The sequence below is a fragment of the Ambystoma mexicanum genome, chromosome 6p (assembly GCF_040938575.1).
Source record: "Ambystoma mexicanum isolate Mex_15411 chromosome 6p, UKY_AmexF1_1, whole genome shotgun sequence".
In the NCBI taxonomy this organism is placed as follows: Eukaryota; Metazoa; Chordata; class Amphibia; order Caudata; family Ambystomatidae; genus Ambystoma; species Ambystoma mexicanum.
Window position 1 is genome coordinate 481,617,368 of NC_090935.1, and position 19,763 is coordinate 481,637,130.

Genomic DNA, 19,763 nt, shown 5'->3' on the forward strand with positions numbered 1-19,763 from the left:
AAGGTGAGCCTGGTGAGGAGCTAAGAATTGCTTAATGTTGAGTTTGATGTAATGCTTAATGTTGAGCCTTTGTCACCTCCCGTGGTTGTGCATGTGTGTACTGCTATGTATTCTTTATTCATGAGCATGTGAATCCATGCCAGACCCCATGCTGGAGAAGGAACAAGTTACTTACCTGTAACTGTTGTTCTCCAGCATGGGTCTGGCATGGATTCACATGCGAACCCTCCCGCCTACCCTTCTGGGGCTCTTCACTTGATCATACTGCCACTTCACGTGCTACCAAATCTGAATATGGCTGCCAGAGGCGGGGCTTAGGTAGAGGGCAGTCATTGGCTGTGGTCAGTATGACGCAGAGATCAGTGATTGGTTACTACTACGAAAGACAGATCAGAAACAAAACTGATACTGATTTTTTCTTTACCGAGGATTCCCAACCTGACGGGGAATATTCATGAGCATGTGAATCCATGCCAGACCCATGCTGGAGAACAACAGTTACAGGTAAGTAACTTGTTCCTTCTCAATAAACGAGAAAAAGTCAAGTCTGGTGCCAAGCACCTCCAAACAGTTCTTAGGAGCTATCCTAGACACGCAAGAGGAGTTGACCTTTCCATCAGAGGAAAGAATTTGGAATATACTGCTGAAAATTCTGCAATATCAGACCGGTCGCCAGATAACGGTACGCAAAGCAATGCGTTTGCTGGGCATGATGGCGTCATGTATTTACCTGGTACCCCACCGCGCCTGCGCATGCGTCCCATGCAGGAATGGTTGGCAAAACAGTGGTCTCAGTCAAGTGGTCAGTGGGACGATCTAGTGGTCTTTTCGCCAACACTTGTGCAAAGCCTTCACTGGTGGACAAGAGAAAATCTGTCCAAGGGGAAACCCTTTTACGATCCCGCGATGCAGGCGGTAGTCACAACCCTGACAGGGTGGGGAGCTCACCATCTCCACCACACAGCTCAGGGTCTCTGGTCTCACTCAGTGGCCAAGAATCAAATCAACCTGCTAGAGATTCTGGCAGTATTCAGAGTGCTTCAAGCGTTCAAGCCCTACCTGTTGAATCTATGTGCAGATCCGAACGGACAGCACTACAGCCATGTTTTACCTGAACAAGCAAGGAGGGACTTGTTTGCCAAATCTGTCCAAACTTGCCCAGAAAATTTGGATATGGGCACTCAGACAGAACATCTTTCTGTCATCTCAACATGTTCCAGGGGATCTCAATTCTCTGGCGGACGCTTTGAGCAGAGATCCCCTCGCAGAGGAACACGAATGGTGTCTACACAGAGAAATCGTAGAAGATATCTTCTCAGTGGGGTTTCCCCACTATAGACCTATTCGCCACAAGCGAAAACAGACAGTGCCCAGGATTTGCATCCAGGTTCCCCCAGCCAGACTCCCAGGGGAACGCCCTGTGGATGAACTGGTATGGGATGTTTGCGAACGCTTTTCCACCAACACCTCATCAGGAAGGTGGTCAACAAGATGAACAGAGAATCGATGACGCTTGTCCTAGTTGCTCTAATGTGGGCGAGACAACCGTGGTTCCCACACTTAGGCAGACTAGCGGTGTGCGAACCCATCAAACTCCCAGGCTGGTACAACCTACTGTCCCAGCACCAAAGTCAAACAGTACATCCTCAACCCAACTCAATGAACCTGGCAGCATGGCTCCCGAGGTCATAGTTTGGACATCTCAAATTACCACAGAGCTGTATGGACATCCTAAAAGAATCTAGGAAGCCAAACACGAGGCACTGCTACTTTGACAAATGGAAAAGATTTATCTGGTGCCAGAATAAGCAAGTCAACCCGGTTGATTGCACTCCTTCCACAATTGTCACATACATGTTCCACCTGCTGGATGCAGGACTGGTATTTAACTCACTGACGGTACACCTGGCAGCGCTGTCAGCATACACCACCTCCCATAACAAAGTGTTGTGGTGGAAAATACCAGTGGTTAAAGCTTTCATGGAAGGAGTAAAGAGACTTCACCCTCCTATTTCAAACCCACCACCAGGATGGGACCTTAACGTGGTGCTATCTAAACTCATGGGCCCCCCATTCGAGCCCATGCATAAAAGCAGTCTCAAACACCTGACTTATAAGGCAGCTTCTTAGTAGCAATTACATCTATAAGAAGGGTCAGTGAAATTCAGGCTCTCAGTGCAGGATCCATTCTTTACAGTTCATAAAGATAAACTGGTTTTACACATACACCCTAGGTTCTCACCTAAGTTTATTTCTAAATTCCATGTGAACCAGTCCATCGAGCTTCCGGCTTTCTTCATTGACCCAAAAAGCCCGGCTGAGGTGAAACTACACACCCTAGATGTGCATAGGGCGGTCCTCTACTATGTAAACAAGACCAGACCTCTAAGGAAACAGACCAGCTGTTTGTCTCCGTAGCTACAGGCAGAGGGGGAGATTGTGTCTCTAAAAGTGCCATCTCTAAGTGGATTGTTAACTGTATCCAGCTGTGTTACTCCCTTTCTGAAAAAACTCTGCCTTTCACGCCAATAGCCCACTCTACAAGGGGCATTGGGGCCACTCTGGCTTTCATTGCAAATGTACCTCTTGACACCATTTGCAAAGCAGCTACTTGGAGCTCTATTCACACTTTTACTCAGCACTACTACATTGACACCCATTCCAAGACAGATACTCAAGTTGGACAAGCGGTTCTAAGACATTTATTTGCTCATGGCCCTTCTCACATCCCACCTCCTAACACTGCTCGCTAATCTATGCGCAGTATGTGATCTAAGCAGATTCCACAAGCCTCAGAAGGATACATTACTCACCGTAATCGTATTTCTGATGCTTGTATCTGCTTAGATTCACATGCGACCCACCCTTCCTCCACTCTGAGAGAAGGAGCATGGATGCTTGTAGTCTTATCTTTCTATCTGCTTGGATTATCTGTACTTGTGCTACTCCATGTCAGATAAAATACAATCTATGGGTCCTAGACGCGTGAGGGATCATGGGTACAGTGGACCTCACACTAGGGATAGTATTAATGGCACGCCCTGTGTCGACGCCCATTTTCTAGTTTCGAAAAACAAACTAATACTCAGCAGCTTCCACTAGATGTCGGCCTATGCACAGCATGTGAATCTAAGCAGAAACAAGCATCAGAAATACGATTACGGTGAGTAATGTATCCCATTTATAACCGGAACCTTGAGTGTAAGTGTTACTTGGTTACTTTTATTGACTGATTTCATCTGTACAGCTCACATTTACTCCTCTTGGGACAGGCCTGGCTGCTCAGTCACACTAACAATTTATGTAGTACAGACCTATACCAAAAGGTGGGTTACCTAAAACCAAGCAGGTAAGTCTTGTGTAGTCTCATTCAGTGTGACTGCACCAATTCTTAACTAACGGGGTACGTCCAATTGTATTGGAGGAAAGCATCAAAAACAAAGTTATTCCTAATGGTGTCCCAGTTTACCCGGACGGAGAACCTGGTTGTGTGTGCCTTTTTAGCCTGCCAAAGTGGGAGCACTGCCAGGAAGTTGAGGACAAGATCTTTCGCCCTTTTAAAAATGCATTGTTAGTTTGCTTCTATTAACTGAACGGTTTGGTTACCAAGCACTAACAGTACTGAGGTGTGTATCCAAATTAAAACGATGTGTAGCGGTCAGCCTATTCCCCAACACACTGTCTGGGTTACTAATCCAGTTTATGAATGTGCTTCTCCGGTAGCACGCCTGCAAACGCAGCCATTTGTGCTACAAAGGGCAGCACTCCAAAATTAGCTGCGGTTATGGGGAAGATTTGTGTTAGTCAATATTGTATGCAGTACACTTTGGGTGCACTACAACAACCCTGACCTCTTGGTAATAGAAACCCAACCTTTGGTTTAAGTCTGCACTACACAGGTTGGTAGCGTGTGGAGCAGCCAGGCTTATCTCAAGAGGGGTCAATGTGAGCTGTAGGGGAGTTACAGACATCCACAGTGACAAGTATTCAAATAAACGTACACACAAGGTTTCTTGATTAAACAATGTATCAGTCAGTTAGAATAAGTCTTCTTCAAAAGGGAGCAATGTAAAGCAACACACAAATACCCTCTTGGTTTGCTAAATCAGTAAAAAACCCATTCGGGGTGACACACAGGCACTACCTACACCCTCAGGTGACTTCCAATAGTTAGTGTGTTCTTGGCATTAATATATCACTGGTGCATTTAGAATATTCTTGGGATTAGTGTTAAAGAGAAGAGAGTCCAGAATAAAACCAGTATTCACACAGTTATTCTTAAGTAGGTAAGTATTTTCAGAACAACCACCAATGCAAAGTCAGTTAATCCTTTCCTGGAAGGAAGGCAAAACACATAAGCAGAAGAGAGAAGAGTCATTCAGGGAGCCAGGCAGGCCAATGTCAAGGTGAACTGAAACACTTCTTGCAGGTAAGTAGAACATCTTTTCCAATCTTTAAAAAGTCTTTGTAGAATAGAAGAAATCAGAATAGGGCTACAAGCTGATTAGGCTTGTGACGTGAAGAAGCTGCGAGCAACTCTACACAATCAACCAAGCAAGTCTCCAACGAGGACAAGTGGCTTCACAAGAGGTAAGTTCTTAGACTTTACAGTACCATTAGGTTGAAGAAAAAGTGCAGCAGATGATTTGTTCCGGTGCAGATCTCACTGTTCCTGGGCCTCAGTCGTGGGGACAAGTGAGGACTTCTGGAAACTCCTGCATTGCAATGGGACGGTCACTGCTCGCAACCGGCAAACTTCAAACAAGTGGCTGTTCGGTGTTTGACCTCCTCGCATCTACCGCATATAGCAACACTGCGGTTCCTGGCTGTCGAGTTGGGCTTTCCTTGCATCTGGGGTCCTGCACTCTTTTGAGGGGGCTCAGGCTCGGTCAGTCCTGCTTCCTGGGAGTCCGGAGGCTCTTCCTGGAGCTCTTGGCCAGCTTCAAAAGACATGCACATGAACTGGTGTTTCTCTCCCTGGCTATCCGGTTCCAGCAGCGACTGCAGTGGCATCTCGACCAGCTTTGAGAGGATGGTCCAGGTGGCTTACTTTGTAGTGTATTGGTCCCACCAACACAAATGGAAAAATTGTCCTTGCAGGGTCTTCTCTGTCGCGAGAAATTTGGAGTTTCAGCACAGCAGCAGGGATTCACCAGGCAAACCAACAGTCCAGGAGTTGCAGCAGGCGTCCTCTTCAAGTTCTTCTTTGGATTCCTTCGTCCAGTGGTTGACTCTGCCTTCCAAGCCAAAAAGCTTCTCCTTTTATGCAGCTTGCTCCCATTCATTCAAGCCCAGCTGTCAGTCAGCCAGCAGGGTGGATGTCCTTGCCGGACAGCCAGCCGGCCAATCACTTAAGGGTGCATTCCTGTCTCCTAGGGGACTAAGCACAGGGAGTTTCAGGCACCTACCTTTTTTCCTGCCCCTGCCAGACACCCTGGAGCTCGAGGCGGGCTTCACTCGTGAATCCCAGCAAAGGCAAAATGAACAAAGGGACCAAACCTGGATTGGCACGCAGAGTAAATCTCAAAGGACCTTTCCACAAAGAAATGTCAAAAAAAGAAGACGGGGCCAAAAATGGCACCCATGAGTGCTTTACTGTGGCTGCAAACGCAGCCTGCAGTAAAATCCCATAATGGTAGTAAAAAGTAAGCCACTGCCACCAGCCAGTTAGTGAGGAAAGGGTATAATAAAAGTTGCATGAGAAGCTAGACAAAGGGGATACGAAGTAACCCCTCCAGCACCCTATTGTAAGATGGTGTGTGCTGGGTCTAGAAAGTTACAAATGCAAAGTCAATTTCACTTTATTGCTCTGGGAAACAGTAGATTATCCCAGAGAAGGTATTTAAACCTTTGGAAAATCTGAAGGACTTCCCTGTGTCACTGCACTGAAGGTGCAGTGTGATAAAATGTAAAAGATGATGCCTATGGAGTTTGTCAGACTCCACAACCAAAAGAAACTGTACAAAAATCACATTAAAACACATGCGAGAGTGGGATAAAAGGTCTCACTCTCTCTCTCCAGGATAAAAAAAATCAAGTGCTCAAAATCCAGCAAAGTTGCTGGGGGTCTCTAAGGTAGAGGGAATTAGCACATTTCTGAGAATTCTCCTTAACAATCTGTCTAAACGTTTCAACCTGCAAAAATTCGAACCGGTTTACAGACCTACCCAAGTTGGGTCGGAATTCCATTTAGGGGTTTAATTTGCTAAGAGGGGGTCAGTTTGCTTCCTTCCCACAATTGTCTCACTTTTACCAGATCCATCTTCCACCCTCTGTGAATCCCAGCAATACAGACAACGCTCTCCGGGCAGCCCAAGGCATTGCTAAAAGAGAAAACATTTCTGAGGCCAGAAAACTAGCCCACTGTCTCCCAATAAAGGAAAGGATTGTATTCAAAGCCCTGACACTGACCCACAAGTGCATTCACCTCATTGCTCCTGCCTACCTCTCACAAAGGATACACCCGTCTCCACTACCAGGCCAACCAGATCACCATACACCAACATGCTCTCTGTGCCACTAGTAAAGAGTCCGAGCGGGCGGATCCAGGTTCCCTTATCTCGCACCCACTCACTGGAACGCCCTACCTCCCACTATCCGAGGGGAGGCCTCCCTCACCACCTTCCGCAAAACTCTGAAAACTATCCTCTTCACATAAGGCCCGACACACCAGCACGAATACCTTTCATATTAGTTGTAATATATGACCAAATGCTATATCTGTAACAGTATGAAGTTCTCCAGCATGGGGTCTGGCATGGATTCACATGCTCATGAATATTCCCCGTCGTCAGGCTGGGAATCCTCGGTAAAGAAAAATCAGTATCAGTTTCGTTTCTGATCTGTCTTTCGTAGTAGTAACCAATCACTGATCTCTGCGTCATACTGACCACAGCCAATGACTGCCATCTCCCTAAGCCCCGCCTCTGGCAGCCATCTTCAGATTTTTACCGCACATTCAAGTGTTGGGAGTCCTCGTGCTTAGCTCTCGAGCTTTTGCTGCGTGTTTCGCGCTTTTTCAGGTGAATTTTCACATTTTTTCGGTTAATCGAGCCTCAAGCTCCACCGTTTCTACTCCCGTTAACGGGTACCCATTGCGGGATTTTCCTACGCCCCTCAAGGGTGAAGATTTCGTCGAATCAACCTCTTGGAGGATTCCAGAAGATTCGCGGCCTATTTCGAGATGGCCCAGGACGCGAGTTTGTCACCCGGACCCAAGCTGTTTCGCAGCTGCCCTGGATGCGGGCTGCAGAATGTGTTTAAGGTGGACGAACATTCGCGATGCCTCTACTGTCTTCATGGGGACGAGACTCATGTAGAGAAGGACTGCCAGTTCTGCAAGAACTTGTCGGAGCGGACCATGAGGGACCGTCGATCCCTTCTCGCCGCTGGTTGGAGAAGGGCTCAACGGGTGAGAAGAAGAGGAAAGTGTCCGAGCGGGCTTCGAAGTCCTGTGCGGGCGCCCCGGCGACGGGGGCCCAACACCAGGCCAAGCGCCGCGAGTCTGCTGGCTCTGGGAGCGCCGAAAGGTCAGGCTCTTCGGTCGCCAGGCAGGGCGCACCTTCGCCGGCACCGTCAACCACGAGCCAGCGCTCCGGTTCGGGGAAGAGGAAGTCCGAGACCCCCGGGTAAGCTTCGGGAGAAGCCCCGTCCGATCTCGGGAGAGGGGAGCGAGGCGTCGCCCCTCCCCCTAAGGAGAAGGCCCAGGACGCACCTAAGGTGGTGAAGGCCCCCTACCCAGCAGGCAAAGACCTCTATCGAGGCGATCGCGGCGACTCTGGCCAAGCTGGCAGAGTCCCCGCCAGGGGAGACTGCCTCCGGGACTAGAGTTTCCCTGCCGCCAAGGAGGGAATCCTCTTTTCAGCCCATCGTCATGGCCCCCGTGATGGAAAAAGGGGGGGGGCACGGTAGCCTCCTCGAGCTCGGAGTCAGCCTCGGTGGGGGAACTGACCGAGGTTGCGAGGAATCTCGAAGTCCAATTCGAGAAGGTTCGGTCCCGCAAGGAAGATCCTCAGGAGATAACCGAGGAAGACGACGATGGCGAGGAAAAGCAGCCTTCCCTTCCGGCGCAGCCGGATAGCTTGGTGGCCATTTTGTTTGCGATACAGTCCTTCTGCTCTGAAATAAGGACGAGATTACCACGGCCCAGGCCGAGGACCCGCAACCTGGCCCGTCGGGAAGTCCTCAGAACAAACGACGGAGGACCCAACCCTCCCCCTCTGCTCGCCCCCGTAAGGCCTGCAGTTCCCTCCTCATCCTCCCACGAGTCGGGAGATGACGGTGCGCTGGGCTCGACGACGGGTTCTGAGGGCGATGACGGAACGGGTCTCCCGGGCATCTCCGCCCGACGGGATTGGCTCATTCCACGCCATGATCGCCAGGGCGTCAGAATTGTTCCAGCTCTGTCCGGAGGAGCAGAAAAAGGAAGGTTTCCTCTATCAGCGCCGGGAGGCCAAGAGGAAGACTGTCATCGCGGTGCCTCTAATCGATGACATCTGGGAGGAGGGCCTGTCGGTACTCAAGAACCCCTCCATGGCACCAGCCAAACGGAACCGGTACGAGAAGAAGTACTGGGTCCCCGAGACCGCTCCACTGTGCCTCAGGGCCCAGCTAACTCCAAACTCGGTCGTCTCGGTGGCGGCGAAGAAGAAAGCGGCGGGGTCAGGAGCCTCAACGTCGAATTCCCCTCCGGACGGCGAGGGAAAGAAGTTGGACGCCATGGGGCGACGGGTCATTTCGTCGGTGTCGACGACGACTATCAAAGCGGCCAACGCCCTGGCGATCGTGGCCCGCTACGACAGGGAACTCTGGTTTAAGTTGGCCCCCATATTGGACTTCCTACCGGACGACAAGAGGTCCGAGGCCCTGGAAATACTACAAGAAGGCGAGGTGGCGTCGGACCACGCCATAACGGTGGCAACCGATATTGCCGAAACCGGGTTCCGCCAGCTGGGCAACGGAGTTTGCCTACGACGACGGGGTTGGCTCCGGGCGACCGACTTCCGTCAGGACGTCCAGACCAGGGTGTTGGACATGCCGTTCGACGGCAGCAACTTGTTCGGGAAGGCGGTGGACGAATCCCTCCAAGCCATAAAGACAGACACGGAGACGGCCCGTGCCCTAGGAGCCCTTCAGCAACGACGGCCCTTTCGGAGCTCTGGAGGCAGACAGGGGGGCCTCCAAGGGATCCAGCGGTGGCTCGTCGTCCTACCGCCAGGCGGCACGCTCCTCGTCTCAGGAGACCTATATGGGTCGCGCCAAGCAGGGAGCGCTTCGCCGCCATCTGCAAGGTGGCCAGGGCGGCAAGGCCACCACCTCAAAGCAGGACTGAACCGGCCGTGGCCTCTGGCCCCCACTGAAGCACCCCGGTGGGAGGCCGGATGACGAAGTTCTTCGGCGTGCGGAAGTCCATCTCCACCGATCGTTGGGTGCTGGATACCCTGGCAAGAGGACACACTATCGAATTCCTGAAGAAGTGCCCTCACGTTCCACCTGTGGCCAGGAAGGAAAATCACGTCCCGGAACTGCTGTTGGAAGTACGGGCGATGCTCAGGAAAGGCGCCATTGAACCCGTCCCGAAGAGGCTCCGGGGTGTACTCAAGGTACTTCCTCATCAGGAAGAAGACGGGCGGCTGGCGCCCCATCCTGGACCTTCGTCGTTTGAACAAATACATCAGGTCACAAAAGTTCAGGATGGTCACCCTCCAGCACGTGCTGGGACAGCTGGAGGAAGGCGACTTTTTATCGTCGCTGGACCTGGAGGATGCATACTTCCACGTCCCCATCCAAAAGTCACCGAAAGTTCCTCGGGTTCGTCGTCCAGGGACGCCACTACCAATTCAGAGCACTGCCGTTCGGATTGAAGTCGGCCCCCAGGGTCTTTACCAAGTGCCTAGCACCTGTGGCGGCGCGGCTGCGCCTGCAGGGGATTCACGTCTACCCCTATGGACGACTGGCTCATCCACTCAAGGACGAGGGAACTCGCCGTCGAACACACTGCGAGGACCGTCCAGCTACTCACAGACCTGGGATTTGCCATAAATTACCCAAAGTCCCACCTGGTGCTGTCGCAGGTGGCCCTGTTTCTGGGAGCGAAGCTCGATACAGTGAGGCGCCTGGCGGCACTGTCGGAAGAACGGACGAAGACCATTCTGGGCAAAGTGCAGCGCCTGCTAGCCACGGACGTGGCCAGGGTGAGGTCCATCAAGTCCCTCCTGGGGATGATGTCCTCTTGCATCTACCTGGTGCGCCTATGCAGACAACGGATGCGCCCTCTTCAAGAATTTCTCGACGCCCGTTGGATGCAGGCGACGGGCACCTTCGAAGACAGGGTCCCCCTCAACGAGGTGTTCCGGCATGCGATTCAGTGGTGGGGCTTTCGAGCGCACCTCAAGGCGGGCAAGGACTTTCAGACGCCGGCGTACCAGGAGACAGTGACGACGGACGCTTCCCTGGAAGGTTGGGGCGCCCACACCGGAGATCTCCACGCAAGAGGCCTCTGGCTCCCAGAGGACTAGCTCCTGCACATCAACATCCTGGAACACCGAGCCGTGTTCTGGGCTCTCAAATTGTTCCTCCCGTCGCTCAGGGGCAAGGTGGTGCGGATCTTCACGGACCACACCACGACAATGTTTTACATACGGAAGCAGGGAGGCACCAGATCCCCAGCCCTATCCAAGGAGGCACAGGATCTGTGGCACTGGGCGGTCGCCCAGGGGATGTTCCTGGTTCCCTTCCACCTGGCAGGAGAAAGAAACACCATCGCCGACTCGCTCAGCAGGGAGCTGCGCGCGTGTCACGAGTGGGAGCTGCGCCAGGATCAGGTGGATCAACTCTTCCGACGATGGGGCAAACCCCAAATCGACCTGTTCGCAACAGCGACGAACTCGAAGTGCCAGAGGTTCGCCAGCAGGTTTCCCCAGCCGAGAAGCATGGGCGATGCGTTCTCGTTCCCCTGGGACGGCCTATAAATGTATGCGTTCCTGCCGTTGCTGCTTCGACTCATCAACCAGCTCAAGAGGTCCCGGTGCAGGATGATCCTCGTCGCACCGGCGTGCCCGAGGCAGATCTAGTTCCCGGACCTTCTGGACTTGTCAACGTCCCCATCCATCAAGCTGTCGGCGGACGCGGATCTTCTCTCCAGAGAAGAAGGCGCCATCTTCCACCACAACCCGGTGTCGCTGAACCTGCAGGCTTGGCTCCTGCAGCGCTAGAGTTTGGAGGGTACGATATACCGGCCGACTGCAGAGAGGTTCTTGCAAAGGCCAGGGCGTCCTCGACTCTCAAATGCTACGGTCACAAGTGGAAGAGGTTCTCTATCTGGTGCCGAGCACAGAAGATCAACCCCCTACGGATTACGGCCCCTCAAGTGCTGCCGTACCTGCTATCGCTGGCAAAGGCTAGGCTAGCCCATGCCTCCATTAAGATTCATCTGGCGGCGATCTCCAGATATACCAGAACCACAGGACTTATGTCCCTGTGGTCCCATCGACTGGTAAGAGTTTATGAAAGGACTGTTCCGGTCGTTCCTGCCGGTGAAGGCCCCGGCGTGGGAACTTAACGTGGTGCTGACCAGGCTCATGGGGCCCACATTCGAGCCGATGCACTCCGCACCGATGAAGTTTGTGTCGTGGACGACTGCATTCCTGGTGGCCATTACCTCCGCACGACGAGTGGGAGAGATCCAGGCCCTATCCTGCAAAGCACCGTACTTGACTTTCCATGACTCGAGGGTGGTGCTTAGGACGCACCCCTCCTTTATGCCCAAGGTGCCGTCGGACTTCCATCTTAACGAGCCCCTGGTGTTACCTGTTTTCTTCCCGTCTCCTTCGTCGCCGGCCGACAGGACTTTGCACTCGCTGGATGTGGCTAGAGCGCTGAAGTTGTACGTGGACCGCACAAAGAGTTTTCGGAGGACATCACAGCTGTTTGTGAATGTGAACTTTGGACCTGTGAATCAAGGGAAGGCTCTCTCGAAGTCTTCTATTTCCAGGTGGCTGTCCGGCTGCATCATGCACTGCCACCGGTTGGCTAACCGACCGCTGCCAGGCCGTCCGAGAGCCCATTCGACCAGAGTGATCGCTGCTACTACGGCGTTCCTATCTGGTGTGCCCCTGCTGGACATCTGCAGGGCTGCTACGTGGAGGTCGACGCACACCTTCACGAGATTCTACTGCGTCGATCGGGATTCCAGGGAGGAGTCCAGGGTCGGCCAAGCAGTGCTGCGCAACCTGTTTGCTTAAGGTGAGCCTGGTGAGGATGTAAGAGATGCTTAATGTTGAGTTGTTGTATTGCTTAATGTTGAGCCTTTTGCCACCTCCCGTGGTTGTGCATGTGTACTGCTATGTATTCTTATATTCATGAGCATGTGAATCCATGCCAGACCCCATGCTGGAGAAGCAACAAGTTACTTACCTGTAACTGTTGTTCTCCAGCATGGGTCTGGCATGGATTCACATGCAAACCCTCCCCCCTACCCCTCTGCGGCTCTTCACTTGGTCATACTGCCACTTCACGTGCTACCAAATCTGAAGATGGCTGCCAGAGGCGGGGCTTAGGGAGATGGCAGTCATTGGCTGTGGTCAGTATGACGCAGAGATCAGTGATTGGTTCCTACTACGAAAGAGAGATCAGAAACGAAACTGATACTGATTTTTCTTTACCGAGGATTCTTAGCCTGACGGGGAATATTCATGAGCATGTGAATCCATGCCAGACCCACGCTGGAGAACAACAGTTATAGGTAAGTAACTTGTTCCTTTTGTAGTATTCATAATGTGTCAACAACCGCGATCATGCCTGTACCCTGTAACCAAGTTATTGCAAGTAACAGCGCTTCAATGCCCCTGGGCTGCTTGTGCGCTAAATAAATAAATAAATAAATCAGTCTTAACAATCGAGAGGTTTGCCATTGCTTTTAACAAACAGAACCATGTCTAGGTGGGTGGTCCTTTGCTTGTCAGATTGTGGCTTTCAGATATACAAAGTGCCTACAGGTCTCTTCAAACCTTCTACTTTAGTCTGGTTGTTAGCTTTTATAAGCAGTTTTCCCACTTGTGGCCTGTCGGGTGTCTAACTGGGCTTCTCTCCACATTTTCCCTAAACATTGCTGCCTGGATTCCCCATCAGGTTAGGATGCCCATCTTGGTCGATAATGTCCTTTCTGATTGAGAAGTCCTTCGATAGATTACTCATCTACCTCCTGGCCTACCTGCTTATGGGTTGCTTGTCATCTACTGTATTGCTACAACTTCTTCAGCAGCAGTCTCTAGTGAATACTTAAAAGACTGAAGTTTATGGAGGTGCTTCCGTATCCATATCTACTAACTATGATGTCTCATCCAAAATAAGGGGCATCTACACTGAGTGGAGCTGTTGCAAAGCCAAAGTGCATCCCCCACCGACTCCTTCACCAGCCCTGTCCCCCCTTTCTAAATCCTCCACCCGACCCGGTGGCTGACAATCCAGACTTACCCCTGGAGGATACTTCTGAAAAGAGGAATTCGTGGGAGGGGACTAATAAATCGGAGAAAGCTTTAACCAAGTGAACTAATCTGGTTTTCTGAACTTGAGATGTTCAGCAAGAATTTGCTGGGAAACATCTGTTGTCCTGAGTGGATGATGTAGAAAAGAAGTTAAATTAAGTTCTTTGGGGGGTGGGATGGGGTGAGAGCAAGAATGCAAAATGTATCTGCGTGGTTAGACCTGGCTAGGCCCTTTAACTTTCAATCTTGGAATGTTCGGGCTCAGTCTGTGTGCCCGGTATTAGATCCATTGTATGACCTTGGGTTATTTTGCAAATAGCCACTACTTTGGAATAAGGGCCATCCAAATTGAATGCTTGGAGTATGACAATATATTTTGTATATTCCAGGACCAACTTAGCCTTTTTATGTTTAGTCATTTGACCTACTTATCCTTTTTATGTGCAGCCACTTGAGACTTTTCTATAACCTAATTTATTTTTCAGGAAGTACAAAAACGATTCCCTGATGGAGTACCTTTACTGGATCCTATTGATGACATGGGAATCAAAGACCAAGGACTGAAAAAAGTGATCCAGAAAACTGAGGCTTTTGAACACAGAATGTATTCCCACCCACTTAACAATGATCCTAATTTGGAGACTGTATACAAACTTTGTGAAAGGAAAGCACAGGTAAGTGTGGGTTATGTGAAGATCAAACGCGCAAGGAGACTGTGTGGCCATAATAGCCAAAACCAATGTGCAAATTAAACCCTGCCCCCTTGAAGAAATAGCAGGCTACGAACTCCTCTTAGCCAAATTCTCATCCAACCCTAAAACAACTACTAATATTCTAATCCTCTATAGATTACCTAACTCGAACACCCACCCAGACTTGGATAGCCTGCTCCTACTAGAACCCCACATGAAACCGAACACCAGATTTATCATCCTTGGACATCAATTTAGGCTTCAATGACAATCTGAATCACAAAGCTGAAGCTTTCCATGCTGCGCTCCAAGACATGAAATTTATACAACTAGTGAATGCACCTACCCACAACAAGTGAAGAACACTTGACTGGGTACTTGTGCTTTTTTCACAGGTATGCATTTAGTCGATCTCACCCCTTAACTGGACCGATCACCACTGCATCAATTTCACCATTATTGATGATGAGAAATGTGCTCCTAAGACTAAGATTATGGATACGATTGCAACTAGAAACAACCGGAAGCTCACAGCTGACAACCTATCCCTTTTACTTAGTGAAGCCTTCACTACCTACATTACCACTAGCGATGATCCTTGCCACCTTGCAGACACATCACAAGTGTCTCTCAACCACCATTGATTTAGTAGCTCCCATTGTAACCAAAACACGACGTGTAGACGAGCGCACAAGCTTTTGGGTCAATGAACTAGTCGCGCTCAGGCGGACTAAAAGATCCCTTGAACATATTGATAAAGCTCACAATAGACCCGACTAATGCATTTACAGCCGCCAATAAAATATGTAAAGCAGAAATTCTAACCCACAGAGCCAATACAGTGAACACTTGCATAAAATAACGCTAGCTCTAATTCTACGGAGCTTTTCACCATCATTGGAGAACTGGAACATCCAACTCCAATCACCACACCGGCCAACTCTAGTAAAGAATGGTGTACCACTATCCAGAATCCCTTAGCCTACAAAATGTAATTATTACAAAAGAAAATCCTCATAAAAGGAAAAACACTAGCGGACAAAAACGCTCCGGAACCCACCCTCAGTACAACGAAAGACAATGCTAGTATGCTATTCCACTTTTCTCCTGTGATCAATGATTTAGTGCTAGACACAATATCTAAACTGAAAGCATATAACTGTAAAGGGGATAATTTCCCAGCACATTTAGTCAAAACTTGTGCCGCCACTCTCGTCCCTATTCTCACCAATTTTGTGAATGCCTCGTTCAATATGAAAACGGTTCCAGCCAGTATAAAAAAAGTTTGGGTAACGCTGTTACTGAAAAAACCTTCGCTGGACCCAGCAATACCCACAAACTACCGACCAAAAACCACAGTACCCTTCCTGCTCAAGATCATAGATAAAATAGCATACACCCAAATCCAAGCCCATCTAGAACCTAATCAGCTCCTGGGAGCTAGACAATCGGGATTCAGGCCCAATCATAGCACCAAAACGGCGCTCTTGGACTTAAAAATCCAGATGGATACCATTAGAGGCAACGGTAAACTCAGTATACTACTGCTGATATACCTATCGGCAGCATTTGATCTAGTGGACCACGACAAATTATGTGCTACACTAGCGAATGACTCAGTTTTTCCAAAGATGCCACCCTATGGGTGAAATCCTTTCTAGCTGAACGCACATCAAGAGTAGCCATTGTTACAGAAGCGGCAGATCCCATTCCAGTCCACATTGGGGTACCTCAAGGGTCATGTCTCTCGCCTACCCTATACAATGCCTATACTAAGCTCCTCTTTTCTGCTATGGGTGTCACCTACACTAACTTTGCAGATGACACCCAGATCCTCATTCCAATCACAGATAACTATGACCCCGACACAGTGATCATCAATAAAATGTATGCAATAATACAAAACTGGCTGGCCTTGGTACAGCCTATGCTTCAACAATGAGGAAACAGATTCTCATTTTGGGCTCCCAACCTGAAATGAACACCCTCCATTCGGACTACGCATCTATCAACATAGATGGTACGCTGATTCCAGTTTCTAAACAAGTAAAAACCTTAGGAGTCTAAGCTAATCGCCCTAAACCGCCAGTTTCTCTAGCCAACAAAATGCATCACCCTAGCTAGGGCCTTGATATTATCCAAGTTGGATTATTGTAACATTCTCTTATGAGGTACTTCAAATACCAACCTAGGTAAACTACAATGTATGCAAAATAAAGCACTACGAGCAGCCCTAGGCCTAACAAAGTCAGACCACATCTCCAATAGGGAAACCCACTGGCTACCCATTAAGGCCACAATCAACTTTAAATCACTTTGCGTCACCCACAAATGCCTCGCTAAGAAAGCACCCATTTACATCAATAATGAAAAAAAGAATCAATCCGAACACTCAGATTCAACCAAAAATCGCTCCTTGTGGTTCCTCGCTGTAAAAGTTCCAGAGACGGGGGAAATAGTTTCCCTGTCATGGCCCCTAAATACTGGAATGCCCTCCTTTAAGCATCAAAAATGCATCCTTCCATTGGTTCAAACTTGGCTGTTTAATCAATATTAGACACTGAATACCCATCCAACAACATCAAGCCATATGTCTGCCGAGGCTAGACACAAACAAAACTATGACTACAACTAAAAGATGACCCTTCAACGTCAACCAATGTAAATATCTACCAATGTCTGTTATTATGTAATCTTTTTGTAACGATGGAATATGTATGTACTCTGAATGCTGCTCTATTAATTATCAAGATGTCTGTAATTACGCCGTGATACCCCAGGGTTTGGGCGTATAATGCAATAAATGTTGTATGTAACCTTTTATAATTGATATATAGAATGTTTGCATGGTCCTAATTGTCAGGCTATGATTAATTAAAGTTAATTTCTAATAGTGTTCTCCCACATTTTTCACCAGCTTAGGGGTGCTGTGCGACTCTAGCATCGGGATCCCCTAACGGTATGACGTTGATGTCAGTACATACAGCTGTCACTGAGACCTGTCTTTTTACCCGATGATCCACCACATTGGGGAATAGCTAAAGAATGCCAGAAGAGCTCTCCACCAGAGAGGCGGGATGGTAGGACAGTGAGGTAACGGTGGAAGCAATATCCATAAAAAAGAGCATTATTGAAAGTAAATGTGTTCTTGTAATGGATGGTGTCCGCCCACTGATTACTCATCTTCGGCTCCCACAGCAGTGCATTTTATGTCCTGTAGGTGGGGAGTGTTAGGCAGTTTTGCTAAAGTCCACCTGTGGTAGACTATAGAAGACTCACTCTTAGGAGTACAAGGGTCCAACTCTTAGGTTTGACCTGAACTACCCAAACTGTTTGGTAGCAATGGATGAGGAGTAGCCAGGCTTAGTCTAGGAGGGAGGAGGGCTGTAGTTGGGTCTATAGTCAAGAATACACTTTTACACAGAAGTTTTATGCAAATATTTATTATAAAAAAATCAGGCAGCTAACACAGTATTAGAAAGGTTAGTAAACTTATTTTCATTTATATACAGTAAGACTTTTATTAAGCATTGCTCAGTTCAACAGTCAACTCTTCGGTGATATACAGTTAGGTAGTTAGAGTAGCATTCAAGTTTAGCCATTTCTTATGACCAACATTTAAAGTAAGCAACAAAGATGCTGTTAAGTACTTTTAGGCAACCTATACTTTAGGAAGTACAGCCCTGTCTGGGAATGAGCGAGTCAGTTGGGATACCTGGGGAACAGATCCCATGGGTGTAAGAACAAAGAAAGATGCTGTCAAAGATGTCAAAATAGCAGGTTTCTTGTATGTTGCAGGTAGGTAGTATTGTTAGTCCTAAAACAAATCCTACCATGGTCTAGCCCCCCTTGGGCATCATGTATCAGTCTCGGACAACCCTAGACAATCTCTTAGGGGGTGTGGATCACTATGTGCCCACCCTGCTTTCGTATATCAGGGCCTTTGTGCACTGTTACTCCTAGAACAACATACTCCTATCTTACTCCTGTGGACACAATAACATAAGACACAAAGAAAACACATGAATAGATTCAATTATAACAATAGAATACATTTATTTATACATAATGCACGATCTACACACTACTTAAACTATGCAAATATCGAATTTGCACCTTTTTATAATTTTGGTGCAAATCTACCATGCAGTATAGTTACTGTAAGCGTTACAGGCTTCTAATGCAAGCCTGTGATTCTAATGCAGCCTAATGCAAGCGTCAGCATTCCTTTCCAATCCACACCATACTTCACTCTCTCTAAAACAATCCCTGTCTGATTTGCCCTTCTATCATGTCAGCCAAAGCTCGGTATGAGTGTCTGTTCTAATCAATCATGTTTAGACCATGAACCATACTTCCCATTTGCATGTGCATCTCTCCCTCTCCAGCTCTTTGCCAAGTCTCTCCTCTCCCACTAACTCTGCAACCAGCCAGTCAGGTCACTTGAACTGCCTCAAGCCTTTGCCAAGCTCTCGATCTCTCCCAAGCTGGTCTGCCAAGGCTGCCTCAATGCCAACCCAAAACGCCTCTCTCTCTGATCTCAAAGAGAGCAGCTCCATCCAAAACTCCATCTAGCGCCACCTAGAACCAGCAACTCCCCTCTCCTCTGGTTATACTGTGCAATGACGTATACAAATCCCTATGGTTACATTTATTCCTTAGTAAGCTAAAAACTCCTCTTTCTCTGTCAGCATTTCTAAATATGAGCAATGCCTGAAAGTCTGTTTGCATGTTCTTTACTTGCAATCGCTCCGTGTTCTGCTCGTGTTCTTTGTCAATGTGACATTTTGGCCTATCTATCTCATGGCCTTCTGTCTGCCTGCAATACACCATCTTCATATTTCTCCATTCATTCCACTGTTAGCTTCACAAAATCCCTCACTCCTCCAGAGAACAGGCCATCTCTCCTCTCATGCACAAGCACTTCTCCCTCTATCCATGTCAAAAGCGCCTCTGCTGCCTGGCCCCCACCTTTTCTGTCTCCACGAACACCAGCCCAAGGCTGATTAGGCCGCCTTCTCCATCTCTACCCGGACAAGGTTCATCTGTGCCTGGCAAGAAACGGTTTACATTCCTTTCCTTCACACTAATTCATAACAATTTCACACTCCGCTGCGCTTCTGTGTCTCCTTCCAGAAATGGGTTTAGGAGCCAGCTACATGCTTTCTAGTGTTTACACTTTCTCTCGTAAATCCAAGCGCTACATAATGCAGACTTCATTGCATATTCTAAGTGTGTCTCTCTACATGCATACATAATACATATACGGATCTCTAAATGTCTTGTCTCTACAAAGCTCTTCAAATATGACAGTGTCATTCTGAAAGCAAATGCATACAAAGTGGCAGTCTAATAACGTGGATAGTCTAATGTTACTAGTCAGTACTAATCAGAATATATGATCGATAACTAAACGGGATACAATAATGGAATGATTCCATAGCAAAGAGTAATGATGCCATAATAACAAATCGGGCTTCTCCATTCTATCAGGTTCTACAGTATGTTAAGTTAAAAGGTGGTTCAGGGAAATCAGGTTGTAGACCAAAGGACCAGTGTCTTTAGACCTGGGACGACACAGTTGGGT

The 19,763-nt window shown here is 48.6% G+C and overlaps 1 protein-coding gene across 2 annotated transcripts in view; it reads left to right on the forward strand.

Moving 5' to 3' along the window:
* MTREX (Mtr4 exosome RNA helicase) overlaps window positions 1-19,763 on the forward strand; it is a 1,095,475-nt gene that overhangs the window by 866,044 nt on the left and 209,668 nt on the right. For both annotated transcript variants that reach the window (XM_069627280.1, XM_069627281.1), the window contains exon 21: window positions 13,970-14,158. In XM_069627280.1, coding sequence (XP_069483381.1) covers window positions 13,970-14,158 — 189 coding nt within the window. The remainder of the gene's footprint in view (window positions 1-13,969; window positions 14,159-19,763) is intronic.